This window comes from Aulonocara stuartgranti, assembly GCF_965226115.1.
Source record: "Aulonocara stuartgranti genome assembly, chromosome: 8".
In the NCBI taxonomy this organism is placed as follows: Eukaryota; Metazoa; Chordata; class Actinopteri; order Cichliformes; family Cichlidae; genus Aulonocara; species Aulonocara stuartgranti.
This window is the reverse complement of record NC_138959.1, coordinates 29,752,065-29,774,039: the sequence shown is the minus strand read 5'-3', so window position 1 is coordinate 29,774,039 and position 21,975 is coordinate 29,752,065. Positions and strand designations below refer to the sequence as shown.

The window sequence follows — 21,975 nt, the reverse complement described above, 5'->3', positions numbered from 1 at the left end:
AGGTGGTTTGCAAGTGAAACCCTTAAAGTGAAGCATCAGCAGTAAGAATGTCTTCAGTGGTGTTTTAACAAATCTCTGATCCAACCGGCCACAAGTGGCGAGCTGGGACACAGATGTGTGGGCCTTAGTTAAGCGCTTGGGCATTTGGAAGAACTGAGGTGGTTTTAGAGCTGCTGCTTTCAGTCAATGAGTCAAAAACTTGTCCAAAAACAAGACAACTTGAAGCTTTTTCAGCCGCTGTGATTCTGATAGCTGACCATCTGGCAGGTTTGTCATGCTGCATTCATGCCCTGTGAGAATGATAAAGCAGCTTCTGTAAAGCTCATTTCAAAAACACACGAATAACATGAAGTCCAAATGACACTCTGAGACTGACAGTCAGTTAGCTTTATTCAAAAACAGAACATCATTTTGTACAACTGTTCACATCACCATCGATTTAAAGGCCAGCTAAGCCAAACACGTGGCTTACAATGAATGAGTTTTGCATAGCTGGGAAATGCAGCAAAGTGTCCTGTGTGTAGCCACGTCTTCATCTTCATCATAGTGGATCCAGGAAGGAAATGCACTCTCTTAAGTGAATACACGAGTTTGTACAAGTGCCTCGAAATATGTGATAGTATGCATGCACGTGCTGCATGCATTAGACTGCAAGCAACACAGTAAACAAGTTGCCTCGAGTCCTCTTTATTCTGTTGTGCCGACATAAACGATCAGCTTTGCTCGTAGACATGCTGGACTAAACGCTTGCTCAGCTCGGTTAAAGCTGCACCACAGCTTCAGTTCAGGAGCCGGTGAGTGTCGGGACGTGAATGATCCATCAATAAGAATCTTTTAAAGGGATGGCTTTGTGATTAAGCTGGACTAGCCTCGCTGGATGTTCACTGACGGCCTATGATAATATAAACGTGCCCTGCCTGCAGTTTATGCTGCATTCTGCTCCTTCTGTTGTCATGGATGTTTGTGATCAGATTTTATGATGTGGATCAAAATATCTTCAGTTATTTGAGGCATCCAAACAAAAAGAAATTCACAAAGTCACATCCTGGGATGACTGTGAGCCAAACATTTAAGAGAGCTTCAGATTACCGAAGGTGCTTCTTTTGGCTTTGCAGGTAATGTACAAACTGCCACATTTGGGACTAAAAACGTGTAACTGACATAAATTGTAGTTCCTCCACCGGCCACTTGAAGCTCGCGCCAAGAGAGACTCTTTCCCCTTAGACTCACGTTACAATGCCCAGCTACCCACATTAGAAAGCATGTTCACTGGCCTCAAACAATAGTTTTACCCTGCCACAGCTATAAGGAGGGTGAGCAGCCTTTCATGCCTCTGCTATTTGGATACTGGTGAGGCTTAACTTTGGGGCTTGACACAGAGTCAGCCCGTCACCGTCTGCTCACCCCAGTCAAGATGAGTTTATTTGAGCTGAGTGCTCTGCTGCCTTCATGCTCTTTGTGTGTTGGAAACCAGGCCTGCTGAGATGCACCCGTCCAAGAAGTCAAGTATTCTGACTGTATTCACATGTGGTCTACAGTAAACACAGCTGATGTTACCATTAGAGCACACTGTAGTTTAATGTATGCGTGACCACCAGATGATATGGTACTGCAAACGCTCAGGACTAAACATTTCCATTAATGAATAATTACTTGGTTTCAAAACAGGAAATAAAATGCAGACTACAGTTTGTTAGCAGAGTCAACAAGACACGATGAATGACGTCAACATCATAAACAGTACAGACATGAAGATCCTGAGACACAACAACCCACAACTACACTTGTTTTTGAAGAACTGTGTGAAGCATCTGATGGACTCTGCCCTTTGACCTTTGAAGAACACTGTCATTATTCACATGGTGTTTGTTGGAAACCTTAATGTATCAACTCTTCAGAATAGATCAACATATCTGCTCGCTGATGACACTGTGTGCGCGTCAGCCCTCATTCCTATTGATCCCCACTGACACCCATTGATAACCCGTGTGTCTCTACATTTCTGGTGGGGAATAAGAAGAACATCAGAAGGCTTGTTTGTTTTATAAGCCTTCAAGTATCTGCTCAGAAAAACATCAATGAGTCTATTACAAGCTTTTCCCTAACACCAGTATGCTTTCTTATAATTAAGTTACACATGATCTGAATGCATCTGTGTGGATACAAAAGAATTTTAGGAGCAGTTCATCCAGACCTCTCATGTCACTTAAAATCCAGCTCAGGCCTGCGGTGCCGAACACCTGGAACAGAACGTCCAGGACGGAGTTCATCCGCAGGACCAGTTATTCTGAGAACAGCTGAGTTTGGAGCCACAAAGCACACATACACAGAATTATGTCATAACTCTTGTAGGAAAGCTGTGTGTGTGTGTGTCCTTTCATAATAATGCACACACTTGCACACACCCCCGCTTCCACAACACCTTAAATAAAGTCTAAATCTGTGGGAAACATCAGCTGATCTGCTGCTGACAGAACTAAGCTGTCGTTGAATGCTGTATGAGATCTGGGTCATGTGATAACACAGTAGAAGTCTGAGACATAAGTGAAAGTTTTGGGAAAACCTTGAACCTTGCCCGTATTCCTGTCCTGCTGACACACAGCCTCGCTGCTGTTCTCACAGATCAGTGAACGTTTCCTTTATCTGTGGCTTGGACTGCCTTGCACCAGTGATAGTAGCGTTATCACTTCCTCCCTCTCTGATGTTCCCGTTTGTCGTCTGATTCCACCTGAGCAGAGGCCTCGTGGGTCGAGCCGGTAGCTTTCACTGTATAACGTTTTGGCATCTGAACTCAAAGTCGTACTGGTTGAACCACATGTATGTGTGTGTATGTGTGTGTGATGTGTTCTATTACAGCTTATCCCTGTCTAGTAGCTCCTGCAGTTCATTCTGGATGTCCTCTGGCAGCTCCAGAGGAGGCAGGTCATCCAGACACAGGTCTTCCTGAGCTGGCATTTCCAACGGTGGCAGCTGAGGGATTGCGATCTCCTTTCCCTTCCTTTTACTCTCCCCTCCCTGTCCAACTCCGGTTCCCATAGGACCACCTGCTTGTGGGAGCACCCAGAGCTCGGAGCGCTCCACAAAGTCGGCTGCCTCCGAGTGCAGCCTCATGTTTTCCAGTCGTAGCCGCTCGTTCTCGGCTCTCAGCTGCTGGTTTTCGTTCGTCAGGCCGTCAACCAGGAGTCGCAAGTTCTCAATGGTCGTCTGTTGTTCTTCCAGGCGCGTTTTGTCATCTTTGGTGGTCTTAGATCCCGAACACACTGGAGTTAAAATCTGTGTTCCTCCAGTCTGCCGAGTCTGAAGCTGGTATAGTAAGGTGTCATACTCCCTCTCCCCGACGCTTCCAAGCTCTGCAGCTGAGGCGCCTGGAGAGGCATAGGGCCGGCTGCTGCCCGTGGACGGAGATTTTGAAAAGAACCCTGGCCCGGTAGCCTGCACTAGACCAAGTCGTGTCTTAACCGCCTCTCGCCGAGCTTCTCTCTTCCAGCGCTCTTGGATTAACCGTTGCTGTTTAATGTGACTGTCCCTCTGCAGCTCCATGGACAAACGAGCCTACAGTCAAGGAACAAACAATCACTCTCCTGATACAAGACATACACAAACAATCAGCTCTGAAACTCTGACGATCAGGCAGGTGGGTGAGTGACTTCTGACTTTCCTACGTTTAAGATTTGTCTGTTTTTAAGACTACTACAGATTACTACTTATTGAGATTTGCACAGAGACTGATTAACAGTAGTAGTGCTAATAAAAAAAATCCTCAGCATATCCAACCAAGAAGAGGCCACGGAGACCACATGTCAATGTAGTTTTTATTTACAGCAGACATGTGCAGGTCACCTCTGTCACTACACCCCTGAATCTGCTCTGTGGTCCTGCTCTGCCCCTCTGACACCCTCATGTCTAATCCTGTCCGTCCTGGTCAGGCCTAATGAGAAGTCTTAGCATCTTCAACTCTTTTTGTTTGTGCTGCTGTCTCCAAACCATACATCACAGCAGTGTGATGTACAGGGTCTGCGGTTACACCCGTCTCATTCACACATGCATTCTGTCTCACGTCTACTGATTTTCATTGCTCTTCTTCAACTGTCAACATGACCACTGACCATCAGAGCTACTGATGTACTCCTGCCTGAAACTCCGTCTGTCATTCCTGCTTTTACACCTCACCCACTGTCTCGCTGTCTTCCTGATGTTACATGTTCAACATTACATTAAGTTTATTTTCCCCTTAAATTTTTCTTTGATGATAAGATGGACATTTTAGAGGAAGTGACCCTTAACTTCAGCTGCTGCTTTAAAAAAAACAAACAAACTTGAGTTGTCATGGCTTCAGTTTTCCTCTGGGGTCTACGTCAGCGGTCCCCAACCTTTTTTGGGCCACAGACCGGTTTAATGTCAGACAATATTTTCACTCATCGGCCTTCAAGGTGTCGCGGATAAATAGAACAAAATAAAATGACACGACCAAGACAAAAACTGGTATTTGGTAAATATAATAATAAACATGAATTCACTGTGTAATTGTGTAACTTTTTTAGCAGCGTCCTCCTGAAATGCGCCAACAACATTGAGAGTAACATCCTCCTCTCTGCCCCTTAATGCTCTCTGGTCGCTATGGTAACATGTAAATATTTCTTTCAAAATAAGACACAACTACAACACGGGAAAAGACCCGGGGAAACAGAGTTAACGATAAAAACCCTGAAAACCATAAATTTCACACCCGAGCCTCAACTCTCGCTGCCCGGTACCAAACGACTCACGGACCGGTCCGCGGCCCAGAGGTTGGGGACCGCTGGTCTAGATGATCTACAGCATGCTACAGGTGGTGTTAGAACTGTGTGTGAATCTGAATCAGCATGTTTACATGACAGAGAATATGTTTCACTCCATCACTGATCAAACACAGAGAGATAAAAAGATAAAACTGAGTGTCTCACCTGCTCACACACGGGTGCCTTCATTGCCTCAGTCAGAAAATCTGGTAGTGAGACAGTGTGTGTGTGTGTGTGTGTGTGTGTGTGTGTGTGTGTGTGTGTGTGTGTGTGTGTGTGTGAGAGAGAGAGAGAGAGATGAGACAGAATACACACCTAACACACACACAGTATATTGGATTAAACATCAGTTTAATGTATGGTCATCACAATAAGACAGGGACAGTATTTGTTGCGCTGGATTGGAGTGAAGTGGATGTAGTAAAAAACCCAAACCCAACAACACCACCCTTCCTCAGACGCTTTCTTATAAGATGTTACCATGGCTACAACATAAAAGTATATAGGAAGTGAAATGCAGTTTGCTTATGTGAGGAGAGTCAGCACTGTAACGTTCTACTCGTTGTTTGGTTACTTCCTGATTCTGCATAAAAGCAGATCAAGTCCAGAAAGAGTCCAAAGCACATTCAGTGAACGACCTCCGCTCTGCAGAGCATCTACAGAGGAGCAATGCACTACATGGCAGGACTGTAAGGAGAAAGACTGTGGTCGAAGAAGACTGTAAGGAGTGTGTGTGTGAAACTGAGACTACCTGCTGCTTTTCCATGGCAGGAGATGGCCTCTTCATACTTCCCAGCAGCTACCAAACGGTCGGCCTGTCTGCACTGCTGGTGAGCCTGAAGAACGTAAGACAGGGAATGCAATGTGTTACGAGAATGTTAAAGAGGTGGTGGAATGAAACCAGGGATAATATATGAAGCAAAAATACGAAACAGAGACTAGCTTCCCCTCTTTACTGTAAGAAAACTTCTTGTCATACATGAACATTAATGCTATGAAAATGAGACTGATGATCCGATAGAATCTGAAGACTAAGTCTTCAGATCCGATAAATTGGATTTTATGTGATTTACTGTGTTTTTTGTTCTTGACATGTTACACTAGCTGGTAGTTCTACTGTAATCCTGGATGACCGAGTTTCAGAGCTGTAGCTAAGTTAGGAGGAAATATTAAGATCAAATGGAGAAGGGTTTCATGTGTCGCAGACATGCTCCTGATCAATCATCTAAAAGCCTGACTGTGCATTGCTGACATGGATGGCCTATGTGTCTGCTAAATGCTGACAAGCGGGCCAGAGTCAGCATCCAGCTGACGTCAGAAGGTGCCGTTTTCATCTGGAACGCCTCCTCAACCAATTTATACTTGGAAAGTCGGAGAAGCCACAAGAACCTTAAGTTAACAAACAAGGATCGTGACAATGAAGGTAAAGATTTTAATCTGTAATCCCACTATTGTATTTGTGACTCACTACATAAACCATACGAAGGAAACTGACCAGGCTCTGTCCACTGCTTCAGTATCCTGATATATATCCTTTGTGTACATACAGCACCTACATCTCCTGATGATTTGTGCCCCACGAGTAAATTTGACCTGGGTGCACTTTATTTTTTAAACATCTTCTCTTTCACTTCTGCATCTCTATGGTGCGGTTAGCGTATATTGCTAACCAGAGGTGTGGACTCGAGTCACATGACTTGGACTCGAGTCAGACTCGAGTCATTAATTTTATGACTTTAGACTTGACTTGAAAAAATGTTCTAAGACTTGTGACTTGACTTGGACTTTTACACCAATGACTTGGGACTTGAATTGGACTTGAACCGGTTTACTTGAAAAGACTTGATATTTTACCCCAAATATAAAATTTAACATGCATATTATATAGAGATTGAAAATGTGACGTCATTCACGGGTAGAACCGCAAAGGATTCTGGGAACTCGTGGCAAGCGGTACTAGCGCACGCAGGCTTTCAATTAAAATCAGTTATACAGCGATAAAAAGAAACACAAAAATGTCAAGAAGCTGTTGTATTATTAACTGCAATAGCCGGTCGCATGACAGCCACGGGAAGCCGACGGGTAAAGAGATCGGTTGTTATCGGATTACGTCGTTGAAGAGAAATTGTTCGAGCCATGTTTCCGAAGTAACAAAGACGCGACGGATGGCCTGGATTGCAGCCATTCAAAGATCAAATATAACGTCCCAGAACACTCCAGCTCACAGGTTAGTCTGCTCCAAGCATTTACACGAAGGTCAGTCTGCTGTTGTAGTTAATGCATCATTTTTCTTAACATAATTGGTGATATAGGTTACAAGCAAGTCTGGCGCTGAACAGAAATTGTCGCGCTATGCTCCTTTGTTTATTGTGCATAAATAGTGAATTGTCCTGACACAATATTGTGTTTCGCTTCTGTTATTATGGTACATTGACAAAAACATATACTTTTATTCACAGGATAAAACAGGTTTTTTTGTATCACTAATTGCCCAGTACGATTACAGCATACAGTATTATTGTCACTGCTACATTTCTGTGATGCTACCAGAAATTATTTCTACTACTAATTAATTACCGTTGAGCTCAAAGGTCCTATTAATAAACGGTTAACGAATGTGTATTTATGACGACAATTTGTGAGACTGGTAAACTTATGATACGTACGATGGTCTTTCGTTCTACACGGTGCATTTCAAGGTCCTGCACCCATCCGGCGGTAAACTGTACCTGGGCTTGTTGCAGTGACCTGAAGTTACTAAACTTCATGAGTGTATGCACTCACTCCAAGAACCGTATGATTATAAATATGCATATAAATATGCTAAGATGAGATAGCTGACTTCATCTAACTAGCAAATGTTGTCCAGGCTACGTTGGTGATACAGTTTTTTTTTAATATGTATGATATTTTTGTCATGCGATTTTAAAGCCGGTCCTACAACCGCATCCAAGAATAACATGCAGCTTATCTCAGAACTGTCGGTGAAAATTATTCTTGGAGCTAAGTTTAATTGAGCTGCATTTTAAAGAGGTGCAATTTCACAATTTGTGTATATTTTCTAAGTTCACTATTTTGTCATGTGTTGAGAAAAACACAGATTAAAAAATTACATGGTCTAATATTTACATTTAGCATAACTGCAACATTATTTTTTCGTTGTTTTTTTTTTAAAGACTCGAAAGGACTTGAAATTCAAAATTTCAGACTTGTGACTTTACTCGGACTTTTACACCAGTGACTTGAGACTCGACTCTGACTTGCCTGACATTACTTGAGACTTGACTTGAGACTTGCAAAACAATGACTTGGTCCCACCTCTGTTGCTAACTATTGCATGATCCGCCATTGCTGTAAAAAACGAAACGTTCCGTTGGAGTGAATGGGGATGACGCGGCTCTGGTTCTGATTTCCGAGGTAACTGAAACGTTCCCATAAATTGGATTTCCAACTCAGAAAGTCGAAGTAGCTCCACCAATGAGTGTAAACAGCAACCCAACCGTGCCGGTCTGTTCGGCCACGGTAGTGTATTTGTCACCGGCTAAATAAACCATGCGCAGAGCGCTGCTTAGCCTCTGTTCGTGAACGGACTGCAGCGGTGTGTTATGAGGCATAAAAGCATTGCGCTATGTTGCTAGTGATGCCTGAATGGCTCTGCTAACGAGTAAAACAGATCCATATATTCTTGTTTTTCCCGACTTTACGCCTTGAGAGTAACGCCAGTCTCTGCTCCAACATCTGACTTACGAAGCAAATGGGTCGCAGCACAACAGCAGCAAAGCTAACAACAAAGCGGCTAGCCGCTAGCTCCTAGCTGCTGTAAAGATAGCCTCTTATTGCAACATCAAACTTACAAGGTTGAGCGGGCTGTCCACGACCTCCATGGAGTCGATCCTTCGACGGCTTACACTACATGAAACGCGCCTCTGTCCCTCACTGACTGTCATTCGCACTGAGATTCAAAAGCTCGAATAAAATAATTACAAGAAAATTACTGTAAAGGAAGCAAGAGTCGCCTCGCTGCACAGCCACAGCAGCGTCGTGACATCACAGCTAGCTTGCATCTTGATTGGTCAACTGTGGTGCTGGGTCGGCTTTCTTCTTCTTCTGTTAATTATTTTAACGGCGTCGGTAAAGCATGCAGCAGCATCACCGCCTGCACTGGCGTGTGGACAGATTAGCAGAGGAAACGAGCTGAATTCTCAATCCTGTAGTTCAAAGATGCTCCTGTAATAATAACATAATCTGTGGTGCTTCCTCTAACATGTAAAGTTCTGATTACGATCCTTTCAATCACGCTACTAAATCTCTCCCCACTCGCACTTATTGCATTTTTAACACTTTCTGTCATAATAGAGTAAAGACGGGGTGTTAATGGGTGTAGTGTATGGGTCAGTCCTATATGATCTCCTGCTTTGGGTTCCTGCCCTGCATGCTGTTCAAAACTACTTACTACTTAATGGATTCTCTGTAGATGTATTTGTGTGTCCACTATCTCAACATTCATATCAAATCTTCTGCATATGATTATGAATTATATTTTTTCCTTTGGTGCTAATTTTCTATAAACTGAATTCATTTTTGCCAACAAGTCCACCTTTATATTCCCTGAACACATACACGTACGGGCAGATAAGCTCTTCTTTCCTCCCGTCTACTTCGACTTGAGAGACACACAAAGCAGAAACTAGACTTGTGTCTAACTTTCTTTAACACCAGTTTAGCTTCTCATCAAACAAGCATGTAGAAATCTCACCACGTGCACCTGTAACCATGAATGTACTGATTTTTAGTATTTTTTTTAAAAAGACATGATTTTTTTAACTGATAAAATAAATAAATATAGGATAAATCCCGACTTATTTGCACAGTCTTCTACTTCCTTTCCTGCAGGCTGCATTTTATTTCAGAGACATTCCATTTTTCTACCCAGTGCGCCCCATCTTTAGCATAACGCAATTTTCCTACATTTGTTCAGTCTTTTCAAAAACGTCATTATTCTTTATGTTAAGTAATATACGACACATCATACGACAGTCTATTTTTACTTCTTTTGTCCTACCAAACAGGAATTCTAATGTCAACTTTTACAATTTGCTATTTACTGCTTGTTTTCTGAGTTGCAGAAGTCCCTCACCACATTTGATGAGGAGCCTCTGTTATCATCAACTCTATGCTCCCTGATCTTAATGCCATGGATCTATAGCTTAACAGATTTGTTGGGTCTTTACCTGAATTGACTATTTACACTATAACTGCTTGGTTTGATTGAGGGGATTGGGATAGCTTGTGCCCTTTACTAATATACACACAATCATGATCATTTATGAACTTTTTCAATCTCTTCATTCACATGAACGAGTTCTGCTACGACTCCCCACATCACATTTCCTCTGATGGGGACACCAACGTCATTCAGTATATCAGTTCTCGGTGTGTTGCTAGGATTATGATAATAGACCACACAATGACATGATATCGTCACACTATGTTTATCTGTCCATACCTTGATTACATTCATAATATTATACCATGTCCTATTCTGGGATAAGACATACCACATGTATGTCCTATTCTTCACCTTTCTAGTCTGTCTGTGACTCCTGATTGTATACCAATATCTGACACAATCAAACTGTCATTTCAACCATATTTCTTGAATACATATTAAATTAGGCGCTTCTAACAATTCTTAAACAATTTTGTAAAATTCTTGTCCATTGGCTTCAAGACTCATTGAATTCCACAGTGAATACACGAAGAGCCATCAGACCTTGACAGAAAGTTAGTATTTCTGGAATTTAACATTCTTCTACTGTTTCACAGTGTAGTCCTTAGATAATAATTGTATTGTTTTTTCCTGTCTTAAACAGTAACAGCAAATACAGTAACACCCGGTTTCCTTGCAACAAACAGAGTCACAGTTTTGTGTGAGAGCTGCTCTTCCGAGCACATCCCACGGATCTGTTTACTGCGGAGGCCTTTTGAGTGTTTTTCAATCTTCTGTTTCTTTTTGGTGAGTCCGAAGTGTGGCGTCAGTTTCCTGTTCTTAGCTGACAGTTGTGCCCCCCACTGTGGGGGCCCCACTGTGGTCTTCTGTTGCTGTAACACAGATATGTAAATAACGCAGAGTCATAAAGATACACGCAAAAGAGGTCATTTCTTTAACGCTGTCTGTAAATCCCGCTGACTACAGCTCATTCATTACACATAAAACCAGACAGGGAAACACAGGCATCACCGAGCATCCTCCTCCTCCTGCTGCTGATTCAAGCGACCGGAAATAGAAATGTTTCTGTAAAAATAAAACCTCAACGATATTCATATGTTAGCTTGTTTATGCTACGTTATATATTAAATCTCATGGGTCTATTTTTTAAATTCATCTTTATTCAGTGGTTATTTCTGAACTCGAATGAATCTAGTTTTTTCTTTTCTTTTTCTTTATTTTTATTGCGACATAATAAACAGAAATGCTTTGCGTGCTTGTCTCACGTGACAGCCTGTTTGGTTTTCGTTTAGTGCTGAAGAGGAAGTGTCTTTCTGTTTGGTCGGTGGGATTCAAATATATAAGACAATCGCGAGCTTTTAACCGTATAATATCTTAGCAGGTATCGTACGAAGGTTCTGCTTGTTCCGTAGCCCGTGTAGCTAAGCCGACTTCCGCCTGTGCGTCCTGCGCGGACACGTACGCAGCATCCTGGCAGCTTTAAAACGAGAGTGTTAAATGAAGTACACGCCAACAGCAAAACCACTGATGCTGATGACAAAGACAAGTCATACGTGTTTGATAGTTTCCAGCATGGCCTCTTTGGTCCTGCTCATGATGGTGCTTTACGGGACCATGAGCAGCCAGCAGCCGGGCGGCTCGAGCCTCAGACACGACTACCAGCTGCTGGGCAGACCCCTGTACAAACTGGATCTGAGCTGGCCCAAGAACCCGGAGCTCTACACCGGAGACGTGTTTGGAGTGGCAGTCAACCAGTATGCTGGGGTGGTGTATGTGGCTCAGAGAGGTAATCACACTCTGTTGGTAAAGTACTTCAGAGTCAAACATCATAATGGTGACTGCGTCATCAGTGTGTCAGTGCAGATGAAGATGATCTTAATTGTTATCTGTTACGATAAGGTCGACATTTGGAAACTGCTTCATTACAGAAGTTAATTTAAACACAACAAATATAATAAAGGTAGTAAAACAGTGCTGCTGAGGTCAGATGAAGTAGCTCACTGTATCAGAGTGTAAGGGCACCAGGTGGCAGCGATGCTTTTATAGATGTTGCCAACGCAACCCAGTGTGGAGCAGGGCTGGACTGGGACACAAAATGGGCCCAGGCATTTTGAGTAGAGCCCCCAGGTATTGTAGGAAAAGCTACAAAGCCTTTGAATGAAACACTGCAGTGACAGTGATGTACAGTCTTGTTGGTATATGTATGATTTCTATACAGGTTACATCAGATGACCACTTTAGTTTAAAGATTCAGATAAATATTTATTAAAAGTGAGACATTTTAAATAAGAATAAGACAGAAAAGTATTTCTTTGTGCCCCCCTCTCCCTGTTAATGCCCTACCTGCCCCCCTAGCAAAACTTTGCTAGACCCGCCCCTGCACAGTTACCAGCTGTCAGCTACTTAGAAAAGGATCCTGGTGTTATTTGTCTCTCAGAAACAGTTCATAACTTCAACTCATTCATGTCACCTAAAAGGTAAACCTGTTTCTCCATCACCTGTTCAGCTCTGATGATTCAGTAAGGACATCTCCTGGTTTCATCTTCATGTTTCCCTCTCACCAGATAACCAAACCATATCATGACCAGCAGCTTTACAGCTGTGGCTCCAGCAAACATCAGCTGATACTAGAAAGTAATATTAAATAAATTCTAACAACAGCTGATCAAGCTTGAACGTGCTGCTGTTGTTTAGCGCGACATCTGCTGGTTTCCTCTTTCTGGCACAGAGTGGGCGATAAACAAACAAGAGAGCCGATCAGCTGATCATTGATCAGTTTCATGATTGAAGTAGCAACAGGAGAGGGAGGGGAGAGAATGAGAGAAGAAGAGGCAGCTGTGCAGCGTAAAGACAGAATAAATCCAGCTTTGTAGCTGAAGTCTGAGACGAATCAATACTATTTTCTTCTGTGTATCTGTGATAAGACAAGGGGGCGGGTGCATCTGACCTCCTCGGCTGTAATTGGTCCATTTCAGAATTGATCATGGCACATTGTCCAATCAACCACCTTTCATTGTTTATGCCATTACAAAATAAGCAAAAACCAAAAAACCTTGGCCCGTAAAAATGAAAAATCACCATCGGCCGAAGGCTGGTCAGCTGTGGTGTGGAGGGACATCTGTGTGTGGTATTTAGTACATGATACAGCGCAGTTTTGAATCTGTGAATGTATTATCAAGGTATCTGTAATCTGAGTAGATACACCGAAAGAAGAAGATGATTTTAAAAAAGAAAAAATCACTCAGAAAATTACAAAACGTCAGTACACACGAGGGGTTTGACATTGTGCTGCAGTTCTCTGTTTAACAAGTGCATCAGTTTGTGGACAAACAAATTCTGCAGTGTCACAGTTTTGTGGTCAGGAGTCAGTCGTGTAATAATCAGCAGTTATTTCTCTTCTCCTCCTTTAAATGAAGCACATGTCAGCTCTCAGTCCATTTAACCCAGCATGTCAGCACATCTTTCAGCTTATCCCACACCGCTGCGACCTCTCCCTCTCTCACACATGCACAGCATCATACAGTTCACATGCAGATCTTGTTAGTAAGAGAGTCGCTGCATCAAGCTGACTTGTAGAGCTCCTCATGGACAAACACCAGCTCACATCATTGACCTTTTACAGCCATACGTCCTCAGCAGGGACTAAAACTAAAGGACACCAAGCTTTGTTAAATGCTGGCTGCATGTGGAGTCTGATGCAGTGCAGCATATATGTCACTGTGCTTGCATTTACTTTCCTTTAGGTGACAACGCTCCGAAGGTGCTGGTGTTCACTACAGACGGAGATTACCTCATGTCCTGGAATACAACCACCCTGGAGAAGCCTCATGGAATATTTCTAGCAGATGCAGCTTCATCGAACCCCACCGTGTGGATCACAGATGTGGGGAACGGCCCGTATGGTCACTGCATCAAACGTTACACGCCATCAGGAAAGTTGCTACAGGTGATTTGGTGCTAAGTAAAGCTGTTTCTGAAGTATCTAGTGTGATTCTAGGAATAGAAAACATCCTGTTGATTCTCGATTTGTTCGTCTCAGGTGCTTGGAACGCCAGGAAAAGCAGGTTCTGGACTGGACCCCCTGCAGTTTGATCAGCCCGCCGAGATATTTGTCCACGACTCTGGGGAAATTTATATTGTGGACGGTGATGGAGGGATGAACAACCGCCTCATTAAGCTGTCCAAAGAGCAGAAGGTGATGTGGATGCATGGAGAGAAAGGACAAGGCCTAGCTCAGTTCTACATCCCACACAGCGTGACCGTGGACACGGCCCAGAGGGTGTGGGTGGCTGACAGAGGAAACAAGAGGATCCAGGTTTTTAATTCTGTCACCGGGGAGTGGCTGGGGACGTGGGGGAGCTGCTTTACTGAAGATGCACCCTATTCTGTGCGCCTTACCCCAGACAAAAAGTACTTTGTTGTTGTCCAGCTCAACACCAATCAGATTTCACTGCTGGATGCGCCGCCTGTAGGCATGATTGGCCAGTGCAGAGTGGTCAGTGTGATCCAGTTGGCTGATGATGTGAAGCCCCACTTGGTAGACCTAGACCTGAAAACTGGGGCTCTGTATGTGGCTGAGATCGGAGCTCAACAAGCACAGAAGTTCACCCCCTTTAGTCTGGGTGAAAACTTCCTGTGACACAAGCTAAAACAGCCTGACTGATCATAAACGGTTTATGATCGAGCGTCAACAAACAGGATGTTTAATCCTTTTAATTAGCTGGCTTGAATCAAAAATCAAAAGGGGCTCTATCGTGTACTTTACAACTCTTTTTCTTTCTGGGACTCCACTACAGCAGCTTTGCATGATCACAGTAAGCCCACTGAGGCCCAAGTTTAATCCATGACAGCCCCAACTTTAAACTCTAACCGGAGACAGTCCGGATATTTCTGTGGTTTAGAAAATGTTCTGCTGAGTATCAGGGAACAAACCACTCACCAAAAACAAACTAACACGTTCTCTAGAATATAGGGCTAGACTTGGGGTCCAATCACTAATAGAGGGTTAAAGAAACTGCCCTTTATTTTAAAGTGAACTTTAAAACTGAAAAGTAGTACAATTTCACAGCCTTTTGCTCAGTGGAGTTAATTTTACCTCCTTAGTTGAAGCCTGTCCTCATTAAATGTGAACAAACAGTTTAGTCTTGTAGACATGCACGAAGAGGGGAGATGAAATGAGGTCTCCTTTAAGCAAAGACTGGTCTCAGATTCACTTCAGTTGAATTCAGTTGTATTTACATAGTGCCAATCTACAACAGCAGTTGCCTCAGAGTGTTTTATATTGTGATGTAAAAACGATATGACAGTAATAGACAGAAACCCCTCTGAGCAGGCAGAACCAGGCCCCTCCGGCCCGGCGGCTGAAGGAGAAGAGAGCAAAGAGACAAACTCGAGCCAGAGTTAATCACTGATGATTAGATCCTGCGTTACAACAACGTCTTGTTCTTTCAGCTACTTTTCAGATTTTGTCTTTTGTCAAAATAAGATAAAGGTGAAACAGAGTATCATGGTGATTTGTTTTATCAGGCTGTTGTTGTCGGTCCTCGCTGTAGTCACGTGCCATTTGTAATGTTCTGATTTTGCACTGTTTCAGCAGATCAGAGCCTCTCTGAGATGTGTTCCTTCTTTGCTGCAGACACTTTAAGTTTGTGTGTTTTGCCTGAACCAGAATCTGGTTCAGGCAAAAGGCTGGAGCTGTTCTGATAATATCATCTGATAATGTTGTTAATTCATGTATGATTGATTTGTGTTTTTTGACACAGCAGATGTGTAAAATGCTGCAAAATATTTACATTAAAATCCATCCTAATGCTGTCAGCACTCATCATTGAACACGAGCAGCCATAAAGCTGTGTCCATCACGTGGTCAGAGTCTAATCTGGCCTCTGTTCCTTGAGCACAACGAGTGGTTTGCATGTTGTTGGAAACAGGATTGTACATCTAGAATCAAGGTGTTTCCTAACTGTAGTTTCTGACTTGGCTAAATGTTGTGAAAGACTTTTCTCCACAGTCATTCACTTTGAGTTATGCTGTGCTTTGCACGGCAATAGTCACCCGCCACCATCATCACCGTGCAGTGCAAGAATCTGCTTTGCTCAGATGAGACATGCTTTAGTGTTTAGAGTAACGGGATTGTTGTATATATTCTCCCCTCATAAAATTCATGGACCGCAGCTGTTTGTGGAGGCTTGTACATCAGTGCAATGGAATACGATTTATGGGCAGTTTAACGTTCTGACTTTGTTTGTTTGGCTTCTTCCAGTAACAACTCAATGATACATTAGAACGTGACAGCAGTCGGGATTTGATCAGGAAAATCAGCCTAAAGTATGAAGCCTGATAATGCAGATCCATAACAAGGGTCTGGTTATGGGAAGAGCCTTATAACATACACTGCTGAGCAGCGGGGGAATGAGGAACAGGTGACTGCATAAGTCAGGTGACTACAGTCACATGGCTGACAAACAGGCAGAACACGTTTACTGAGCAGGGTCAGAAATCAGATTTAGTGCGTGTTAGATTTGTATTGTTGATTGTCATTTATGCTTAGAAATATTTACTTCTATATGCTTAGAGTTTTGTAATTAGTTGTAGATTGGTAGAGGTTTTGATCCTTGATAGTCTGCAAACTTTGTGTGTATTAGACAGCACTTTGGGAGCATGAGAGGTCATACCGTGTCTTATTGTTTTATGGTAGGATTAACGTCGTTGCGTCTGTTCTAGTCTAAGTGCTCTTTGTTTAGATGAACTGCAGGACTTCCTCACCGTGTTATCTAGGATGAACCATCTAGGGGGAGGGGGAGGCTACCCTCTTCCTGACCAAGGATGTTTGACCCTTTGATCAGCAGTCCACACACACACACACACACACACACACACACACACACACACACACACACACACACACACACAGGCAAGGTACTCTTTGTGTGTATGTAGACGTCATATGTTAATGAACTTATGCATATTCATGTAACCTCAATAAAAGAACAGTGGTACGGGAGAACGGACGAGAGCAACTGGGGTCAAGCGAAGGAACGGTGCCTGTCCGGTTCTCTCCCGTGCACGAGAAACATGAAGAACTTTGCCTACTTGTGTCTTGCTTTGCAGTGTAATTATATTGTCTTCAACGTTCCAGCGGATGGGTTCAAGCTACAAACCTATCAGTGCGTCTGAATCTTAGTCAGAATATCTCAGCCTCTACTGCTTTGGTTACTCGTAGATCACCTATGTTTCTTCCATAATTTCATTATAAATGTCAATCATTGTTTATATTCATTGTGTTTAAGAACCGTTGCCACTCACTGGTTTACGACATTAATCTGTGATCCCATGAGGCACATTTTCAGACTTGTTGGAGACTGCTGTAATATGTAAACAGTCGGTCTGTGTAGTTTCAAAAGATCATTTTCCAATACTGAGTTCATCCAAACATGTATTACTGTCTGCTCTAAATGCAACTACAATTTAAATCCTTTACGTTCAATAATAGTCCGTATTTGGGAAATTGATTTGCAGAATATCAACACATCAAACAACACACAAAGGTGTCAGGTCACTTTAAGTAGCATCCAGTAAGGGTCCCTGTCTGTCTGTCTGAAGCGCTTTTATTTTGGTGGACTGTGTTTAGGTGCTACCACTAGGTGGAGCTGTATCCACATAGTTTGTACGTCTCTCCTGCTTCTACAGCTGAACGCCAATAAAGAAATACAGCATGATGAATCTCTTCATCCTTCATTAATGTTATTGATTCACTTTGAAAGGAAGGAACTAACTAACATATTCATGTCCACACTCTGGCCTGTAAACAACCTTTTTCCTCTGACTGAATAACACACGAGAGTCTCTCAGTAACGAGGAAGCTGTCCTGGGGTCAGTTTAAGCACGTTTGCAAGGTTTTTTGTGTTGGGCCTGGAATCTGTTAGAAACAGGAATGGGTGTGTGACGCATTGAATGAACAGACACTGTTCAGCTGCAACAGCACATGTGATATCAAAGGAGAGGTAGAAGCACCTCGTGTAGGTCAAACTGAACAATGCTGATTTTATTAAAATGTGCTAACCTCAGCCTTAATGCTCATTTGGGCTTATTTCCCAACTGATTTCATCCTCAGTTATTAAAATTATTTGTAAGAGAAACTTTCAATGAAAATAACTGTTGGTTTCACCAACGTAATGTCAACGTTGTTAAAAGTTTCAAAATATGATTGGGGACATAAAACACAGGGACATAAAGGTGCTGGCAATATTTGTAATTACATTCTGCAAACAGCAGCAAACCCGGGGCTGTTGGAGCCTCGGTGCTCAGTGTGCTCAACTAAAATACTTTCAAACAAACAAAGAACATGCCAAACAGTAAAAGTCCAAGTTCAGGCTGTTTAATTCTTTAAAAAGGTTAATTGAGGTTAGTGTTCAGAATAACAGCCTGACCTATAAGGAACAGTGCTCTCTGTACTGTTCTGCCCTCGCCAGTGTCTTAGAGGAACTCTGTAGGCGTCCATGCAAACAACAGAAAAATGTGAATTGACTAATGCCTCATTGAATAAAAAGAGAGAAGCGAGAGAGATTCAGGAAAAGAGCAGAGAAAGATGGGAGGACTCGGGGAAGAAAGGGGAACTATACCGAGATGTGTGTGAGAGGGAACGGGGTCACATGGATAGGAAGATGAAGGGGTACAGATGAATAAAATGCCACACAAAGCTTGGTAACACAGTGGGGTCATTGTTGCCCCGTTGTAGTGGCCTCTCAACACAGGAGCACTAATGAAAGAAGAGAAGACGGGCGAGGAGAGCGCAGAGAGATGTAGCAGCCCCGCACTAGGAGCTGTGCACTGGGCACTGTGCACTGGGCACTGTGATGGTACCGCAGAGGAGAGCCAGAGCGTCTCAGCAAGGTCAGGGTTCAGAAATCATGAGTCTCAATTCCTTTGATTCACTTTGATCATTTCATCTTAATTTATTTAGATATTACATTTTCTACATGTATAGACAACGTCTCGTTCACGGCACATTTTAAATAAAGACTGTGGCAGGCTGCAGACCCTGCCATCTGACCTATCCTCTCCCTCTGGGACAAACACAGCTCTTTGAAGGCAACTACAAAGCTCATCCTTCTGACCTCATTTCCAGTCAAGCATCTCAGTCTCAGTAAATGCTCAAAATTAGTATAATTACCCTGCCAGGTAATTATACGAGCTATTGCATTCATTTCTTGATCTTCATGTAACTCAGCTGGCTTTCTTCAGGGTAATATTAATATTTCATCCTGCTAGTCTATATGATCTGTCTGCTAGTTCAGTAGTTTGGACAATCGTCTCACAGCGCTAACTAGTAATCCTAGTGCTAGTAATGCTGTTGGTTTTATTAACTTAAACAACTGCTAATTTGTTAGAATACATACAATTCTACAGTGTCATCAAGCTAGTCATAGAATACAAAGGACTGCATGCACTAATTAATGTTGTGTTCAGTGGAACAATGAGCACAAACACAGGACACACAGGGAGGATTTTTATGGTTTATTATTGTTGTCTTTGTTGTTTTTCTTTTGAAAAACAAAACAAAAAGAAAACGTTCAACCCTGAAACTCTGGAATCTAGTAAAGTAAATAGAAACATGAAGTATAATATATAATTTGACAGTATTTGAAATATGCATTTAATAACATGAAAGAGAGTGTGTGGGATTTCTTCGATCCTCTGTGGACGAGTCTCGTTGCTGCTCTTGCCCCGTGACCACCTCGGCCTGACGAGTAAACACAACGCTCTCTGCTGCTGCTCAGGTTTCTCGCTGCATTCTCACTCGGGGGAAGCTTCACGCCCCCTGCGAGTATCTTCCTGCGACAGGTACTTCTGCTTTTCCCGATCAGCGTGCAGCTGTCGGGGATGTGTGTGTCGTTCCTGTTGACTTCCATATAATATAAAGGAATGTGAGTGTAGGAGTTGTCCTATTCTGCACACCAGGATGGTCCCACCGACACACACTTTGTGCATCTGCATCACACTTTCCTTATCATGCACGTTTCTTTTTGCTTGGCATTCTCACTCTCATACAGCTTTTGTTCTCCTTGTTCTCCTCTTCTTTTATGGTTTCTGCCTCGTTGGCTGTTTTGCTGACAGGCTCCAGCTGGATGTCATGGCTCGGAGAGAGGCGGGATCCTGAGTGTGTAGGTTGGTCTTTAGAGGCCTTCTGTATGGGGAAAGCCCACACAGTTCACCCACACACCTTCCACGCACACCCAGGAGGGATTCCACTCACCACAAAGGGCACTTCCCTGTTAGAGCTATTCATTTGTTAAACGTGTCATATTAAGGACTGAGCAGTCCCCCCTCCACCCTCTTTTTAAAAACCTGGTCAGGAAAATGAATAAAAATGTTACCAAGTTAAAATCAAAGTGTTTAGTTTGATGTTTCAGTGACAGCAGTGGCGCTCAGCTCTGCGGCTGCATCTTGTAACCAGGATCAAACACAACTTCATCAGAATCCTGCCAAACGCTTGTGTCTGAGTGTTAAATGACTATTATTAACTTAAAAACATCCAGATAATGATCATAAATGGTTCACATCTATTAGTGAACATTATTCTTATCATTTCCTCGTCTAACAGTAAAAACTAGTAACTAAACTTTTATATAATTTGCATTCATTATTATAAAGTTTTACAATTGATACAATATGAAGTTGCTCATGTCTTAATCTCGCAGAGGGTAGAAAGAACATCCATTTTTACTTTTTTAAAAATCTATTTTGTATATATGTGTGGTGTAATCATTTCTGATGGTGTGACAAATTATTTTCAGTTGCTGAAACGTGCGCTGGATGCATCAGGGCCATGCAGGACAGCTGTATGTGGGTTTCTTTCTTTGTTTTTATCGTCTTGATTTGACAGATGTGACATGAATTTAAAACGGAAAGTAATTTACTTAAATGCCACATGTCTGCCTCACTCTTTGCCTAATGAAGACTTTGAGGAATTCAAACATTACCTGTTTTCACTCAGTTAAATATTAGACAGCTTCTATCTGCCCATTGTGCAGATAGAAATGTGTGCAAACCGTGTGCAGGGCAGGAACAGCTATATCACTAACACAGCTGCAGCTCTTTGCAAGCATCTGTACAGACAGCACACTAATGCAGCCTGCTAACAAAAGCAGTGATGAGTTTATAGCAGTGTGAACTCCATTTCTACCTGTACATGTATCTGCAGTAGAATGTGGAGGTTGTATTGACACTGCATTGAATTCAGCACACTGTGTGATGCAGTGGGACATTATTCATGTTATTACATACAAAAGTTGTCTGTGGTAAGCACTTTTCTGCTCTGCACGAGCACTCAAAGCGCTTTCATTCCCCCATCCACACATGCAGTTTATTAAACCTTCACACACATTTTATCGGCGTCTCCAGTGACCAACTCTGGCTTCGGTATCTTGTTCTTGGACGCGTAGAACTGGAGCAGCAAAGGATCGAGCCACCTGCTCTACCTCCTGACACACAGCACGACGAGCTCCGATAAAGTCATCTTGAAAATGCAGATTATTCTTCCCATCACTTCACACCCACTCACTGACTTCTCGCTGTAGCAGAAAGCTAAAGGCATGCATGGACATTACTGCTGCTGTGTCGTCAGTCCTGTCATGTCCTGTCAAATACACAAAGACACGGGAAGATGGATGAGTTGTGGCATTGTACATGTGATGGCGCACTGATGGCGCTCTTTCTACACTTAAGGAGGTAAACAAATATCAGATAACTGCAGGCAGACATACTGCTGGTTCTTTAATCAGTCTTACACATTACTTTGGATCAACTGTGGGCAAAAATCCTGGAAAATCACAGCACACGTCAGCTGAGCTCAGGAAGATCGTTTAAATGATTAAAAGCAGAACAAAAGTTAAACTGACAGAGTTTCTTTGACACAGAGAAATGAGATGTCTGAATTTACTTATGTAAAGCCTGGGAATAGCAGTC

The 21,975-nt window shown here is 42.7% G+C and overlaps 2 protein-coding genes across 2 annotated transcripts; one reads left to right on the top strand and one right to left on the bottom strand.

Moving 5' to 3' along the window:
• Positions 1–372: 372 nt before the first annotated feature.
• Positions 373–8,855, bottom strand: nrbf2b (nuclear receptor binding factor 2b). The gene is made up of 4 exons (XM_082544380.1): positions 8,633–8,855; positions 5,530–5,614; positions 4,944–4,984; positions 373–3,552 (listed from the first exon to the last, which is right to left on the bottom strand). The coding sequence occupies exons 1-4, from the start codon at positions 8,723–8,725 to the stop codon at positions 2,851–2,853; spliced, it is 921 nt and encodes a 306-aa protein (XP_082400506.1). The 5' UTR covers positions 8,726–8,855; the 3' UTR covers positions 373–2,850.
• Positions 8,856–11,259: 2,404 nt separating this feature from the next.
• On the top strand, positions 11,260–15,821 carry LOC309712999 (NHL repeat-containing protein 3-like). The gene is made up of 3 exons (XM_082544290.1): positions 11,260–11,794; positions 13,752–13,954; positions 14,048–15,821. Exons 1-3 carry the CDS (start codon positions 11,506–11,508, stop codon positions 14,645–14,647), a joined length of 1,092 nt encoding a protein of 363 aa, XP_082400416.1. The 5' UTR covers positions 11,260–11,505; the 3' UTR covers positions 14,648–15,821.
• The last annotated feature ends 6,154 nt before the right edge of the window (positions 15,822–21,975 follow it).

Excerpts from the sequence above, each read along its gene's own strand:
- LOC309712999 (XM_082544290.1), top strand. The coding sequence starts at position 11,506 with ATGAAGTACACGCCAACAGCAAAACCACTGATGCTGATGACAAAGACA. Across the intron at positions 11,795-13,751 it reads GGTGTATGTGGCTCAGAGAG|GTGACAACGCTCCGAAGGTG; the intron begins GTAATCACACTC and ends ACTTTCCTTTAG. Across the intron at positions 13,955-14,047 it reads CATCAGGAAAGTTGCTACAG|GTGCTTGGAACGCCAGGAAA; the intron begins GTGATTTGGTGC and ends TGTTCGTCTCAG.
- nrbf2b (XM_082544380.1), bottom strand. The coding sequence starts at position 8,725 with ATGACAGTCAGTGAGGGACAGAGGCGCGTTTCATGTAGTGTAAGCCGT. Across the intron at positions 4,985-5,529 it reads CTGCCATGGAAAAGCAGCAG|ATTTTCTGACTGAGGCAATG; the intron begins GTAGTCTCAGTT and ends TCTCACTACCAG. Across the intron at positions 3,553-4,943 it reads AGGCACCCGTGTGTGAGCAG|GCTCGTTTGTCCATGGAGCT; the intron begins GTGAGACACTCA and ends CCTTGACTGTAG.